The sequence below is a fragment of the Nicotiana tabacum genome, chromosome 8, assembly GCF_000715075.1.
Source record: "Nicotiana tabacum cultivar K326 chromosome 8, ASM71507v2, whole genome shotgun sequence".
Lineage (NCBI taxonomy): Eukaryota > Viridiplantae > Streptophyta > Magnoliopsida > Solanales > Solanaceae > Nicotiana > Nicotiana tabacum.
In genome coordinates this window covers 12,963,145-12,979,526 of record NC_134087.1, presented here as the reverse complement: position 1 = coordinate 12,979,526, position 16,382 = coordinate 12,963,145, and the positions used below count along the sequence as shown (strand labels likewise).

Sequence of the window (16,382 nt, the reverse complement as noted above, 5' to 3'; positions counted from 1 at the left end):
TACTTATACATCTCGTTTCATTCTCATATAATCGCTTTTAATCTAATAAGCCTAATTATTTGATCAATTTGTCTTATGAAGGTATATAGGTATCGAGTTTATAAGAAAGGAATTATTATACAAGTTAATTCAATAAAATTACCTTACATGCAACTTAACTGTATATCGTAAACATTCATAACATTTTAACATTGTAACAAGCTACATCATATCACCTTTCGCCAACGTTTATACACACATCTATTATCTTATAAAAATATACCAACAACACCATCTTAACCTTATTTAACAATAAATATCACTACTGTAATTTTCTTGGCACTTCTACATCACTTCTTGCTTAACTAACAACAAAATTAAATAATGACCAACATTCATGCCATATTCCCTACTTTGACAATTTAATATGATTAAACTAATGAGATAATGAACTAATATTATTACAAATCTTTATACGAACTTTCAAAGTAAGACAATTAGCTCATAGCTATCAAATTGAATTCACTACTAATTAACTAACATAAAACAAAAATGAAATTTAAATTGATGAACTTGGACAAATAGAAAACAGAATTTCAATTCAAACTTCATTGATGAGTCATGTTGAATCTCTTTCCAACTTAAAATTTAAAAGACATGTACCTGGTATTGGAAAACAAGAGAAGATGAAGCTGAGAAGCAGCAACAGTAGTAACAATGTAGCACAACAACGACAGTCCAGCAACACAAGAATAGACCAGTAACAGTAGGAATAGTAGTAAACCAGGAGACTATAAACGACTCCAAGTATAGAGAAGAAGTAAAAGGCAGGAAGGTTCTGACTATTTCAGATCTTAAGCGAGGCAATGAAACAGTAACTATTCTTTTCAACTTCAAAACTCTCCAAAATGAATTCTGTCCCTGTATATTCAGTGTATCCGGAATGTATATCGGGTGTATACTTCTCACTCCGCCCCCTCTTTTTTTTTTTCTTCTCTCTATCTAGTTTTTCCTCTCTTTTTTTTCACCCTTCTTCCTAAATTTTCTCTTCTATTTATAGCAAAATTTTCGAAATTTTCAGATTTATTTTTTTATTATTTTATTATTTTTTTAATTAAAAGAAATCCCACTTACAAATTGCTTTTATTTTTTTAGAAAAAGAAATCCCACCTTTATTTACTTTTATTTTTAAAATTCCAACTTTAATTACTTTATCTTATTTAAAATCCCACTTTTTATTTTTTTTTAAAAGAGAATCTCACTTTATTTAACTTTTCTTTAAAAAACAAACCACTATCTTTTCTTTTTCTTTTAAAAATGCTACTTTCAATTACTTTAAATTTTTTTAAATTTTCAGATACCTTTATATTTATTTTTTAATTCCAACCTTCTTTTACTTTTAATTTTTTTTTAAAACTTTTTATTTTTTTTTTATTTTTTTAAATTTTCTACATTCTTTTACTTTTTTTTTAAAAAAACATTCCCGAAATTATTATATATGTTTTTTTTAAAAAATAAAAATAAAAAAATAAAAAAATAAAATAAAATATTTTCGGATTTTTTTTATATATAAAAAAAACAAAAAATAAAACTATTAATAGTGATAATTCACCTTTTATTTTTTATTTTTTTGGTTTTGTTTTGTGTTGGACAAAAATGAAGATGGGGTGTTGGGTTAATGGAGCGGACCGGGTCGACCCGGTTTGAAACGGACCGGGTCATGGGGAAAGTTGGGCAAATATTTGGGCCTGTGGTTTGAAATTGAAGAAGTGGCCCAATCCGATTTTTCTTTGTATTTTTGTTCTCTTTTCTTCTTTTATTTTTCTAAAACTAAATTATAAAAGTACTTAAATTATTATTAAGAACTAAATTAAGTTATAAAAGCGCAAATTAACTTCCAATAACAATTAACGCACAATTAAGTAATAATTAAGCATAAAATTGTTCATTTGGACATTAAATGCTAAAAATGCAAAAGATGCCTATTTTTGTATTTTTTTATTAATTTAACAAATAAACATGTATAGACAAACATACAAATAGTTACACAAAATATCACAAAAATTGCACACCAAGAAAAATTATTTTATTTTTTGAATTTTTTGGGAGTAATTCTCATATAGGGCAAAAATCACGTGCTTACAACAGGGATAATCTTCTACCGGTGGTAATGTTTGTCTATAATGGAATACCGGAAGGATATGCTTATTGTACTAGGTATGGATAATCTTCTACTGTGGGTAATGTTTATCCATAACGGAGTATCGAAAATATAAGCTTCGTCAGGAGACTTATTTCTAATAGAATTTTAAATAGATAAACATATTTACGGCGGAGTCCCATATGAATAAACTGATGGATTGCGTATAAGTGTTCGTAACACGCAGCGGAAGACAATAACAATCCTAGGCAGATCTTTTCGTGTTTAAAATTTATTTACATGTCAATAGATCAGATCTAAGACGTACCTGGTGAAGAAAGTCTTGTTTCAAATTCTTCGATAGTGTGAAGACTCTATGTGTATCCACACCGAGATTGATCCTTGCTATCAACTCTTTGAACAATGAAACACGCAAACAAATTGAACGAAGAATATTGTGTTGAAATTTTTCTCAAAAATCTCAACTCAAATTAGAAGAACAAGAAACACTTTTATTGTAATTGTATTTTCTCTCTTGGCTTTGTAGTGCACTCTCACTTTCACAAAATGGATTTTCTTCTCAAGAAAAATTATGCGGCAAATTTTCTTCATCACCCTTTATATAGGGTCACCTACAAACTTTTTTCCTATTTGGTTGAGGTAATGATTTACTTAGGATAAAAATTTATTCCAAAATAAACTTCATGAATTTTTTATGAAAAAATCGAAAACCCATTCTCAATAGGTAATGTGGCCGCCGAATCTTAAAGACTTTCCATAAAGTCCAATTTCAATTTCCTATTGAAAATAGGACGATATGAAACCCATGGAATGGGTTTGAAGTTGTCAGACACGTCCTTTATGGACGTTTATGTAAAGTCCATTTCCAAATTGGATTACTCTTCCCACAAGTCCTTTTATGCACTTTTATCTCCAATTCCAAGTTGCTATGAACAAATTAATATTATATATATAACCTTTATACAAATCAATATTAATTGATATTATATATATCACATATATTTCAATCAAGAAAAATGATTTAATTTTCTCTTCCAACTAGAAAACTTTAATTTGTTTACAATATTAATTATATCCTATGTGCTAGCAAAGAATATAATAATATTTCATTTGGACTAATATTTTAATTTATTTGACTAATTAAATTCTTTAATTTAATTATCAAACACCAAAATAATTAATCCTTTAGCAAAGATCAAGACACTCGTTAGTGTGCGACCCCATAGGTTCAATACTAAACGGTAGTAAATTGACCACATCAATATACTAATCAAGGGTGGCGTCTAACAACACTCCTTAACGACCGGATAACATAAAGTATACAATTTACTCTCAAGAACCAGTAGAAGAATAATGTAGTAATTCTTTCTGTCCTTATAGCTCTGGATCACCCTAGGATATGGTTCCACTGTCAAATCCTAATAGGCGACCAACTATGTGTTCATGTCAAATATAATCGACCATTGAATGACCTAAAAACTCTTTTCTTCTTTCATTCAATTGCCCCGACCAAGGTCTTAATTTGGTCGTTTATAATTCATGACAACATGGAGCTTAAACTCATTACCAAGAGTTAACAGATTCCATCTTGATCAATCACTAATTTTACAAGCATTTAATCATGCCCAATATCCTTTCAACTATCGCCCTAGGGCCATAGGTGTCTGGTATCAAAGCACAATAAATAACTTGTCAATTACTATGACGATCTCAGGTCAAAGGAAACTGTTACATCACATTCTTCAAGAGAATATCGTATTGACAGTTTATGATAATTCTAACCATTAGGAATTATCCAATGAGTCTGTTAAATGATCATATCTCTATATGCATCATCTATCTATGTAATTTAGTTAATGAGATCAACTCATCTTTATCTCATAAAGACGATCACATAAATATTGATCTAATCGGATCACTAATGTCCAAGTTAATAATCTTACGATCAAGAACAAATTTAGATTAAATTGTAAGAGACTTTGCTCTCATTATCATGATCTCTATCACGATGACAAATCTCAAAATTTAATCAAGGACCTTATCAAATTAATCAAATAATTAATAATAATGATAAAAGAATATCAAATGCCATATATTTTATATCAAATAACGTTCACAAAAATATGTTCAAATCATCAAATATGATATTGGATCTAGGGCATATCTAATGTACTCCTAACATAAACCTATTCAAAAAACTTATTTACAACGGTGTACTGGATGAACATTCATAATATACATATTTGTAACACTATTAACATTTTTGAGACAAAAGGGATAAAATTGAAGTTGTGGAGCGACAATACATTGTATTTGTCTATGTTTTGTTTTCTTCCTTTGCCGTTAAGACTTGGAAACTGTCACTAGCCCCAGGGCTGTTTGCAACTGACACGTGTCTTCCTATGAACACCTGTGTTGATATCCTAGGAATGTAGTTCTGTTGTTGCGGTCTCTACTCTCCACATCTCCTTAAAAAATCGAAGTTCAAAATTTCTAATTTCGACTTTCGATTGAGAAAAGCTCGTCCGTTTGGGATTCTTTACCCTAAATACCATATCAGGTTAGTTTCTCTTTTTGTATGCTTGGATAAAGAAATATGAGTATCATGCTAAACAAATTTATCTTTCATGTTGTTACGTTTCCCTTTTGATGCGGTTGGTATGGATGAAAAATACTTTTGTGTGGAAAACTTTTACCTTTAGTAGATCATTTTTATTATTACTACTATCATTTTCCAAGTTTTGGGTTGTAGGTGACACATAGTAATTGTATAAGCTAGAGGGTAGGCTACGATGATATTGCTTTGATAGTATTATCTTGAAGTATTAAAAATGGATAATTATGCCTAGCAAGTGATACGGAGTAAGGGTGGAACTATTTGTAAAAGGAAAATGACTACCCTCATGCTCAGGAGATGAAAGTAGCAGAAATGAGGATGCTGAGATGAATCTGTGGGCATACTAGGAAAGAGATGATTAGGAATGAAGACATTTGGGACAAGGTGGAAATGGCCTCCGTGGTGGACAAGATGCGGGAGCGAGGGTGAGATGGTTCATGCATTTGACGAGGAGATGCACACATGCCCTAATGACTAGGTGTGACAGGTTGGCCATGGTGGAGCTGAAGCAGAGATAGAGGTAGATCGAAGAAGTATTGGGGGTGATTAGGAAGGACATGACACATCTTCAGCTTGCCAAAAATATGACCCTTGATAAGAGGGTCGGAGATCGAGGATTAAGGTAGTAGGTTAGTAAGTAGTCGAGCGTAATTCTTTTTCGTAGCTGTATTTTCTATACCTGTAGTACTAGGTATTTTCTATTCTTAGATTTCTAATATTACCGGTTGTTTCTTTTGCTTTGGTTTTTTCTTCTTCTAGCTGTAGTTACTGCTTCTCTTTGCCTGAATTCTCCTTTGTCGTATTTCCTTATCTAAACTGCTGCGATTATGCTTTTTTTTTTCCAGCCGAGTGTCTATCAGAAACAACATCTCTACCTTCACAAGGTAGGGGCAAGGTTTGCGTACACTATCTCCTCAGACCCCGCTTGCGTGAATATTCTGGGTATGTTGTTGTTATTGAAAATGACTATATTGGTGCAGAACATTTTCCTTGTAGAAATATTTCCACAATTCAGAGTATCAAACATTGGACATATCTCATACCAAGACACCCTTTGTCTATCCGTAGCATCACCTGATATCTTTTTGTCTGCGGTAACAATATAACAGACCAACCGTCTGTGAATCGAGTAATCTGCGTAGGAACTACTATTGTTAGATGACAAAGTTAAACTTCTACAACTTAAACCCATGGATTGTTAACATGTTGAAATAGTGCAGTTGTCAGATATCCTAACAAGAACTGAATTGGGAACGAGAAAAAGATGACGCGCAAATTAAAGTGTCAGCTGCTTGTGCTGGCAGTCCTACTGCTAATAGCGATTAGCCCAAGTTTACAGACTCGACTAAGAAATGAAATCAAGGTGAAAACGTCCATTTTCCGATCACCAAAATTTGTGTTGGAACCAGGATCAGTCTGTAACAAATTTTACTACAACATAGCTTTCCCAAAAGGCCATATTGCTATCAAAAGTTTTAATGCTGAAGTAGTTGATGAGGCACTGAATCCTGTCCCTCTTCATGAAACATATCTCCACCACTGGCTTGTTGTAAGATATTATCAACGAAAAGGTGCGAAGGTAACAAAGTACCATGGCGATCTGAGGTTCCAAAAATCGGATTTTATTATAGCGAGTAACTCAGGGATGTGCGAAGGGGATCTGTATCAATATTTTGGCCTCGGGTCTGAAACTCGTAGAACAGAAACATATGTTCCAGACCCTTATGGGATAGAAGTTGGTAACCTAGGAGAAGTACCTCCTGGATATGAGGAGAGATGGTTGCTTAATGTGCATGCGATTGATACACGAGGTTCTGAAGATAGGCTAGGATGCACAGAATGCAGGTGTGATCTTTATAATGTTACAAAGGATGAGTATAACCGGGATATAGGACCAGATTATATTGGAGGCTTGAGATGTTGTTATGATGAAACAAGATGCAGAGTTGAAAAAGGGTTTCAGGGTCATAAGAGAAGCTTGTACCTGAAGTACACGATCAAATATGTTGATTGGGATGCCTCTTTTATTCCTGTTAAAATTTATATACTTGATGTTACTGATACATGGAGAAAGCCAGAATCAACAGGACTTATGTCAAGACATCACTGTCAGGTGATGAACATTTCCGATTTGTGTGTCATTTTCAGTCAATCAATCAACTGTGCCTCAATCCCAAGATAGTTGGGGTCGATGATATGATCATCTTTATAATATCTGTGGAGCATTTCTGGTGGTTTCTGTTAGAAAGTGTCTTCAGCATGAAAGGAAAAACAGAGTTCTATTATTTGAACTTTGGTAGATAAGAATCGAAGGATACCAGGAAAGATTCATGTGGACCTTCGCATTTATGCAATTATGTTCATGTATTATTGAGTTTTCGGGATTATCCAATATGAATGTAGAAATGCTGGTAATCTGAGTTATAAAGTTACATAGTTGCTTTTGTTCCGTGTTCCCCAAGTATTTGCGGCTGATAATTTTGTTGAACTTTTCTGATACAGATTGAGTATGATGTTGAGTCATGTGCTAGTGCTGTTGCTAATGCTGGATGCGTGCATAAGAAAAAGATAAGTGTGACTTTGCCGAATGGTGGAGATGTTATTTATGGAGTTGCTCATCAGCATTTCAGTGGGACTGGTTCAACTCTCCATGGCGAGGTACTTTGAGATGTTAGAATTTGTTTCTTTGGTCCTGTCAGCTTAGGATCTAGTTTCTTGCACGACTCTCCGCATTTCTACTTGATTCACGTTAGATAAATTCTTTCTCAATGATGCATGTAAATTTGATGGACTCTATCTAAGCATGCTTCACAACGTCAACAGTTCCTGCTTCAAATGTATTTAGGTGATAAAAATAATTCAATAACTCTGCTTGTTTATGTTACAGAACAAGTTTGTCAAACTTTTGAGGTGATGATTTTGTTGACTGCAATTGTTATCTAAAACCTCGAGATGGTAAAACCATTGCTTGCTTTCCTCTTAAATGGCTGGGGAAATTGTATGACTATTTTCATTGATCTGTAGTAACTTTTTACGGAAATTATGCAGCACTGTTTCCTCCCTACTTCCGCTAAGTATGGTATATATGCTTACTGATGTTTCACAATATTGTTTTAGTACTACAGTTAGCGAAGAAGGCTAAAGATAATGATGTGTCACATATCTTTTTTGAGTTTGTCTTGATGTTCTTGTGATTGTTTCAGTACTGCAAAGGAAAGCATGTGCGAATGATAACTTCTTTTTTGTTCTCTGCTCAATTTGCTTAGGATGAACGGGTTATATGCTCGTCGCTTCCAATCTACGGGGAAGGAAAGGAACCAGGAAATGAAGCTGGTTATATTGTTGGGATGTCCACTTGTTATCCGAAGCCTGGCTCTGTCAAGATATCTAAGGGAGAAACTCTTACTTTTGTATCAAAGTATAGCAGTGCCCAAAGGCATACAGGAGTTATGGGCCTCTTCTATATTTTGGTTGCTGAACCGCCGCATAAGCCGCGTTCTATTCTGCATTCTACAGACAGTGTAAGATCTTCGTTCATGTTAATTACATCCAAAAGTAACAATTTATTTTTCTGACATTCATTTTATTCTCAAGTTTCATAGATCCTAAACTTACGTTCCTTGCTTCTGCAGACTGGTGAAATTGTAATATTGCATAATGCTGTTCGGGCCATAGCAGGGTTTGGAATTGCAGCAGTCGTTGCTGCAGCTGTAACTTTTCAACGTCAAAGCGGAAGAGAGGAAGGATATGAATCTTATCCTAATGTAAGGTTCTTTCAGTCCGATTTCCAGTGACGGGTATATTATGTCGACTCAAGTTGGTCCTTGGTCCTGATGCAAAACTTTTAGGCAGTTTAACTGAAGGTGTTTTAGGTGTTTTTGTGTCTTAGTTTGCTAGCTACCTGTAGCATAGCATATGTCTTTATATCTGATAGCGAGTTTGTTTCATAATGTATTGAGTTTCAACATTTTCCAAAGCTAATTTAGTCGTATCTGCCTTTGAGAAAAAGCCTGAATCAGGCGTTTGATGGCTGTGTATGATAAGACACTATCCGTGGGAAGGATCTGATCAATAACTAAATGCAGATGGGAGAGTTTCTCGTCTGTTGATACCCTGTAACTCACCTATATGCAGGGGCGGATTTTGGGGGAACCCTTTTCGCCCACGGTACATATAAGGTAAAATTCGGTTTGTACCTCTATGTATTATATTTTGAATTCCCTTGATATAGTCCAAAATCATAGTTTAGTGGTCAAGGGAGTTCAAAATCTTTGTTAGGTTAATGGTTCAGTTTTCATTGGCCACAATCTCTTTTAATTATTTAACTTTTTTTTTTTTTGAATTCCCTTAGCGAAAATCCTGCATCCGATATGGTTGCATGTACATATGCTAATGATTGTTGCAACAAAAAAAGGTGTTTGTTAATTATTTTCTCAACTGTATTTGGACATGATCAACACAAATGAACATGATAATTTGACTCTCATTTGCAGAATATAACAAGCCTCTAGTGAATAATGGAAGTGCACTAGGGAGACCTTCAAGGTGAAAACTCAAATCAGGAATTAATATTGCTGCTCGTATAGTCATACTGATAAAAGATCTTTAATTACTCCAACTACTTTGTGTTGATGATTAAATCTTAGAACCACTTTTTCCTCTATAGGCTAATGCCCATCCGTGTGTGATTTAGTGGTTAGTAAATAAAATATTATAAGTCACTGGGGAGACCGACACTGACAATTTTTAAATGATTCTTGCTTATTGTATTGTATTGTTAGTTTATGCAGTGTTTGTTGGTTTTTACTTAAATTTTATTGTATCGTATTGTTAAATCCGTCGTTATGTAACAATAAAATATGCCAATTTATGGAATATCCGATTTGGTGTGGTCGTTGTATAGGTCAAAATTTGATCAAAGGAATTCTACTTAAGGGAGAGCGACCAAGAGTCAACCAAGCCAAGTCACGTAGAGGAAGTGATATATTAGCGAATGATTCAGCTACGGTCGAGGTCGAGCACTCAGTTCGGCTCGAACGGCTAGTTCGACACTTACACATTTCAGAGGAATACTCTAGAGGATATTCCAAGAATTTGGGTACTCCGGTTAAGGACCGCTGGGTAAGGGAAGTGTGTGAGCACGTGATTTTTGCCTCATACGAATTACTCCAAAATAATTCCCAAAATTTGGTTTTGGCTTTGATTATTTGTTATTTTTAGGAATTGTTGCGTGATTTTTCTGATTGTTTGCATATGTTTGTGTGCATGTTTAGTTTTTATCAATGCATTAAAAATACAAAAAATATAACATTTGCATTTAAGATTTGATTTTTACATTTTTGGAATTAATTAATAATTAGGTGTTTTACAAAAATGAAAATTCGCAAAAAAAAAATATTTTGTATTTTGGTCAAATTGTGTGATTTTCTTTTAATTTAGTATTGCATTGTTTGTAATAATTCAGAACATAGAGATTGTTAAAAACATAAACTTAAGGGTAATATTGGGGATTGTTTAATAAAAAGGGTATTAACCTAATTGAGAAGCTTCTCAATAGTGGTAGGGTTAGAAATACACTAGCTAGTTTAAGTGGACAATTAAGAAATAAAAAGCTGAAAATGATAATGGGAATTGCACTAATTGATTAATTTAGAGAAAATAAGTTAGTGAGAATAATTAAAATAAAGGAAGGGACACTAGTAATGGGGATGACATTAATTGAGTGCCTATAAGAGGGGAATTCTGAAGGAGATAGAGAGGGAGAACATTAAAAGAGGGTAGAAGACTAGGAAATTCGGAGAGAAAAAGAAAAGAGGGGGCGGAGAGAGAGGTATGCACTCGATATACACTTCGGATAAACTGGATATACAGGGGCAGAGAGCTAAGAAAACTTGGAAGAGATTCTGAGAGAGGGAGACAAGAAAACATTCTGAAAATACTAGAAAAAAAAACTGGAATTTACTGTTTCATTGATTTCTATTTTCTGGTTTTCAATTTCGAATTGGCTGAAACCATCTTCCATATATTGTTTCATTGAACTATCTGGGGTTAATAGCTGGATTAAAACTAGGACTGTTTTGTTGCTGCTGGTGATTGCTGTTATTTTTACTTCTGATCTCACCCCCTTTTGACTTTCATTTCCAGGTATTCCTTCATACCCTTTGCTAACAAATGAAGTGCCACAAGTTGGAACTAGATTGAATTTGTATACAGATTTGGTTGTTCGAATTGGAATTTGAATAAGAGTCTTGTTTGAATGTTAAATTCTATTAGCTTCTGCTGTTTATACTTTTGTTTTCTTGTTATGATTCATGTGTTAAGTTGTCCAACTGTGCTCAAGGTATAGATTGTATACAACAATAGCTTCTGCTGAAATTTTGGCTATGTATGTATAGATTGCCTGGTCTTAACTGTAACCAATTGATGTTTCAATAAGTTTATGCCTTAGTTTAAAAGGGGATTATTGTTGATTGATATATATAAAGTTCTTATTCATGCCCCGACTCGTTTTTTTCCCTCCTCAACGGTTAAAAAGATTATGAGAGATCACTGGTAGGTATGGCTTCAGGGATTCGATCCTGAAGTCCTTGCTTGCAGCCGGTGTTGCCAAAATATTCAGGCCCTTCCGCTAATAAAATGGTTTAATAAAGCCTTGTTGTTTGGAAGGGACTTCTCAAGTACTTTAGTGTTAAATAATTAGGGTCTTAAAAAATGGAAATTTGAGGCAAGCCATAGTTAGACACTTAGTAACAAATGGCTCTTGTGTTAATTTCATAATGTAGAGGTAAAATAATAAATATTCCTAGAGAAACCTTTAGGGTCGTTTAAAATATTATCGTGATTGTGGACATGTTCTCGTGACATAATTACGAATTTTCAAAAATAAATTAAGGTTCGCGTCCGCGCGACTTTGACTAAGTTTTTTTTTCTTAAATAAATTAAGTGTTGTGAATTGTGTACACGTACGCGTGACATGACTCTTGACACGCCAAACCACACTAGTATACGTATGCGTAACTCGATAATTCTTTAAGTACGAGTAAATCACGTAATTAAAAGCGGTAAAGGTAAAAATGCATGTAGTTTCTAAACACATAATTAAATAATTTAAGCCAAGTATAAATGGTTAAGCGGTCGTGCTAGAACCACGGAATTCGGGAGTGCCTAACACCTTCTCCCGGGTTAACAGATTTCCTTACCCGAATTTCTGGTTCGCAGGCTACAATACAGAGTCAATCTTTTCCTCGATTTGGGATTCGAACCGGTGACTTGGGACACCATAAATTATCCCAAGTGGCGACTCTGAATCTTTAAATAAACGAATCTCATTTCGAATAATGTCACTTTAATTGGAAAAACTCCCTTATATACCTTCGGGTGTAGGAAAAAGGAGGTGTGAAAAATACTAGAATGTTTAAAAAAAATATTAAAAAGATCAACACTAGAAGCCTGGAAGGGATAAATATTACCTTAGATCCATTTGAAAGAGAAGAGGTTCCATCCTCCCAGGCTCTTCGCCAAAAAAAGGGATAATTCTCAGGTTCCTCACATTTTATTTTGGAGTTCAACTTTATCATATGTATGAAGTTTAATCTTGTTCAAGAATGGTGATTCTTTTTCATTATGTATTCTTCGTCATCATTTGATATTATTGAAGCCATCTTCCTTCGCAACTGTAATCAAATTCTACGTTCAGCTATGCTTGTTTATTTTTGTCTCCTATCTCATATCTAGAATAAATTACCTCTGGCTAGGATTTACCCCATATCTTCTTATTTAATTAATTTGATAAAAAGGCTTGAAACTTTTTGGTCAAAAAATTTGGCGCCATTTGTGGGGATTTTCTAGCCAAAGTTTTAGTTTCCCCTAGATCTAAACTCAGTCCTAGTTCTACTTCCCGTTCGTTGTAACTTCATCCTTTTGCCTGTGTGCTTGTGGTGCGGCCTATGTTTCCGTATCTTCACGCACTCGGGACTGGATCGGATTGGGACTTGAACTTGAAAATCCCAACGGGCGAAGTAAGGCATCAGCCCACAAGGTGCCCAGATTCGACTAACGCGGAAGCTAAGTACGAGGCTGAGATTGGATCTGAAGCTAGCACTCTCAGTTCGTTGCCAATCAGATCGAAAGGACTATCCAGACACAAGTAGCGGAGACGGCAAAAACACTAAGCCAAAGACCCACAAGATGCCATTCGAGTTCGGTGAATATTAGCTCAACCAATGCGAGCAGCTACGAAACATAGCCAAAGAAGGGAACATGGTCGCTCCCTTCCACTCGTTAATCAATCAGTCGAGGGAACAAACGCCATCAAAATAGCACACCAAGAAAACGCTCTGCGCCATATCATTCTGCATGCAACGGTTGAGCGAAACCCCCCTAATAAGGTCGTACTCAACGCCATAAAGGAAAAGTCTGTATAGATTGGGACTGGGTCACCAGCCCGGAAAACATATGAATCTCTCCAACATGCAGACAGAACACAAGTGCATGAAACTCACCCACGTACTCGCCAAAGTCACTGTGCGACGACACAACTAGCCAAAATTCAATCTCGTACATACATTGAGACATCCCGAAGCTTGAGCGAGACATTCATCGTCCGGCCTATCAAATACCTCTCCAAGCCAAGCGATGGACTAGATAGACTTGGGACTCCTCGAGCGTATGTACGGACCGCACAACAACATAGTATTCTCCAATAAATGAGTAAGCAAAGCAACATACGGAATTCTTACGCAACTCCACCAAGTTTACACAAGTCTAAATTCGACCTCGATCGAATTAGCAAGACAAATTCGACCTCGCTCGAATCAATAAGTCTAAATTTGACCTCGCTCGAATTAGCAAGACAAATTCGACCTCGCTTGAATCAACAAGTCTAAATTCGACCTCGCTCGAACAAATTCGACCTAGCTCGAATGAACAAGTCTAAATTCGACCTCGCTCAAATTACCAAGTCTAAATTCGACCTCGCTCGAATTATCAAGCTACATTCAAACCCGCTCGAAGTAACTACCGAAAGTCAGGGACTTATTGCAAGAAGATCCTAGAAATTTGAAAAGAAAAGAGAAGGAAAGGCCAAAGACGTACAACCAAGAACAAATCAACTATTCCATTCAAAGGAAAAATATCATCTTACAAAGGGCCAAAAGGGGGGCCCACCCAACTAACTAAGTACAGAAAAACTAAATACAGGAGGAAAAATTAAGTACAAAAGCTTCACTCAACATTATCCTCATCCACGCCGTCATCTCTCCCCCCACTTGGCTCAGCGGGTTTACCTCCACCGCCACCTTCTCCATCAGAATGTTCATTATCAAAGGTAAGCCCGTCTTCGGCCTCATCTTCTCCACTGGCCTCCGGTGTCGCAGGGTCATAGCCGCAGGCAAGCCGGGCCTCACGCGCTTTAACACGAGCTTCTTCGAAAGCGGCTTCAGGAACACTCCCCACTGCCAACAAGCCCTTATATATATCCTGCTGAGCCTCAGCGTGGATTTATATCTCGTACAAAGGGCGAGGAACGGCAACAGAGGCGGACGCATGAGGAGTCAGAGCCAACAACCGTGCCCTCTCAGCCTCGAGAGCAGCAATTTGATCACCCTGGCTCGAGACATCTCTCTCAAGCCCGCCAATTCGCTCATCAAGCCGCGATTCCCTCAAAGTGGTCGTTTCCATCTCAATTGCATGTTCAGACCTGAGAACGCAGATATAATCTTCCAGTGCTGCAGCCGTCGCCAAGGCCACTACTCGGGCTCCCTCAGCCTTTTCCAACTCGGGCTCCCTCACCCCTTTCCAACTCGGTCACCTTCTCCACCAATTCAACACTTAGACCGGTGACTCTAGTGGCACTCTACTCAAGTTCTGCCCACAGGGCCACCACTTTCATCTGAAGATCATCACACTCAGCCGCAACACCCTTGCCCACCTCGAGCTCTTCTTCTTTATCCCTAAGAAGCCCCTCGAGTTTGTTGCATCTGCCAATAGACCGCATCAGGTCCTCGTCCTTCTGCTCCCACTCCTCCCTAAGGGACTGAAGATTGTCGCCCGCCCTGAGTTGTGTATGCATCTTGCGGCACTTGGCACGATATCGGTGGTATTTTGAAACCATTTTCTAAAAAGCGGTAGCTCGCCTATCCTCGCGGCAGATACTCTCAGTATCCAAAATGAAAGTCTGAAGAAAGAAGAGAGAACAGAAAGAGAAAGTCAGCAAGAGTGGAGGACGTAAAACAAAGAAAGCAATAAACTCACCCTCAAAGCCATTCCGGCTACGCCCCGTGATAGGCCAACATAGCTAATCTCCTAATGAAGGGCCCTGCTTTCAGTAGCAAAACAAAGAAGGGGAATTTGGGCACCAAACTCACTGTGTCCTCCAACAAATCGCAATCTGGAGAAATCTCGATCACGTGGGAGGAATTATCTGTTCTCGCCTCCACCTGAGTGAACCCCGCCTCAAACATGCTTATGTACTCAGGGTCAATATCTGAATCGGATTTATGGTCATCTATAATCACGTCCTTTTCCCTCTTACTGGTCGAAGAAGGAGCACGGGCCTGTTGTGAAGTCGATAGACCACTCAGAATGATCGCAGCGGCCTCCGAGCCACTCCCTTACCACGATAAACTCCCCCACGCCAGAAACAGGCACCACCTCTATGCCCAAGGGGGATACGGTCTCCTCATCTAAACTAGCATCAATAACGGCTCAAACACTGCCAACATGGAATCTCCCCTCGAAGGCCCCTCGATCTTGGGTACCCCATCAGCCTTTATTCTTCGCCTTTTTAATGGGGCTTCTTCGCTATCGCCCTGAGACGATTCGTCTACCAAATGAACTGCGGGAATCAGAGCTTCCGCCTGATGAACAACCTCACGACAGCCGAGTCCGGGAGGGGCAGTAGTCTATAAAGAAGAAGCGGCCTAAACGCTCTCACTTGTAGCCGCAATCGATGCAGGTCCAATCGAAACACTCGACCGACGAAAAGCAGGTATAGGAGCCCTCGCCCTCCTCGTGACCCGCTGACTTTCCAGTGGGAGAAGCTTAAACCAAAGAGGAAATATGGGGGAGGAAAATACAGAACAAATGGCAAAGAGACCAAGGGCAAGACGAGATGACTCACCAACAGAAGGTCTACGCCCGAATCTCTCGTGGAACAACGACCATTCGCGAATCTCCATCGTATGGGGCAAAACCTGGCTCACCCATACGTGAATATCAGTGACTAGCGGAGGAGGTGCCTTCTTGGCTGCAAAATAGAGAAAGGGAAAAAGAAGAACAATCAGATCACTAGAAGGGGACAACGAGAAGCCGTTTTAAAAAAATAAAATAAAATAAAAATTTACGTGCATAATTCCACTCCTCAGGAAATCCGTTAGGATTTGACACTTACGTGCTCCATCCTCACAAAGAAGAAGTTCTCCCAAAAGTGACTATTGGTCTTATCATCCATCTTTACCACCAAGCCCTTGGTCCTGCAGTGAGGAAGATGTATCATAGTACCCTTGTAAAAACTAGGTACGAAGAGGTGAAGCAAATGACGGAGAGAAATCCCCCGGCTGGCCAGTTCCGCATACTTGGTGAGCATGAGGAAGAGCTTGTATATATACGGAAAGAGCTGACCCGGGC

The 16,382-nt window shown here is 37.2% G+C and overlaps 1 protein-coding gene across 6 annotated transcripts; it reads left to right on the top strand.

Moving 5' to 3' along the window:
- Positions 1 to 4,446: 4,446 nt before the first annotated feature.
- Positions 4,447 to 8,733, top strand: LOC107802436 (uncharacterized). 6 transcript variants are annotated; one of them, XM_075218985.1, is made up of 6 exons: positions 4,448 to 4,700; positions 5,052 to 5,379; positions 5,603 to 5,699; positions 5,978 to 6,870; positions 7,260 to 8,278; positions 8,390 to 8,733. In XM_075218985.1, the coding sequence occupies exons 4-5, from the start codon at positions 6,022 to 6,024 to the stop codon at positions 7,422 to 7,424; spliced, it is 1,014 nt and encodes a 337-aa protein (XP_075075086.1). In that variant the 5' UTR covers positions 4,448 to 4,700; positions 5,052 to 5,379; positions 5,603 to 5,699; positions 5,978 to 6,021; the 3' UTR covers positions 7,425 to 8,278; positions 8,390 to 8,733. The 6 variants fall into 6 exon arrangements, with proteins under 6 accessions (XP_075075087.1, XP_075075086.1, XP_075075085.1 ...); XM_075218984.1 differs by lacking the exon at positions 5,052 to 5,379; XM_075218983.1 differs by having other exon boundaries at positions 5,603 to 6,870.
- The last annotated feature ends 7,649 nt before the right edge of the window (positions 8,734 to 16,382 follow it).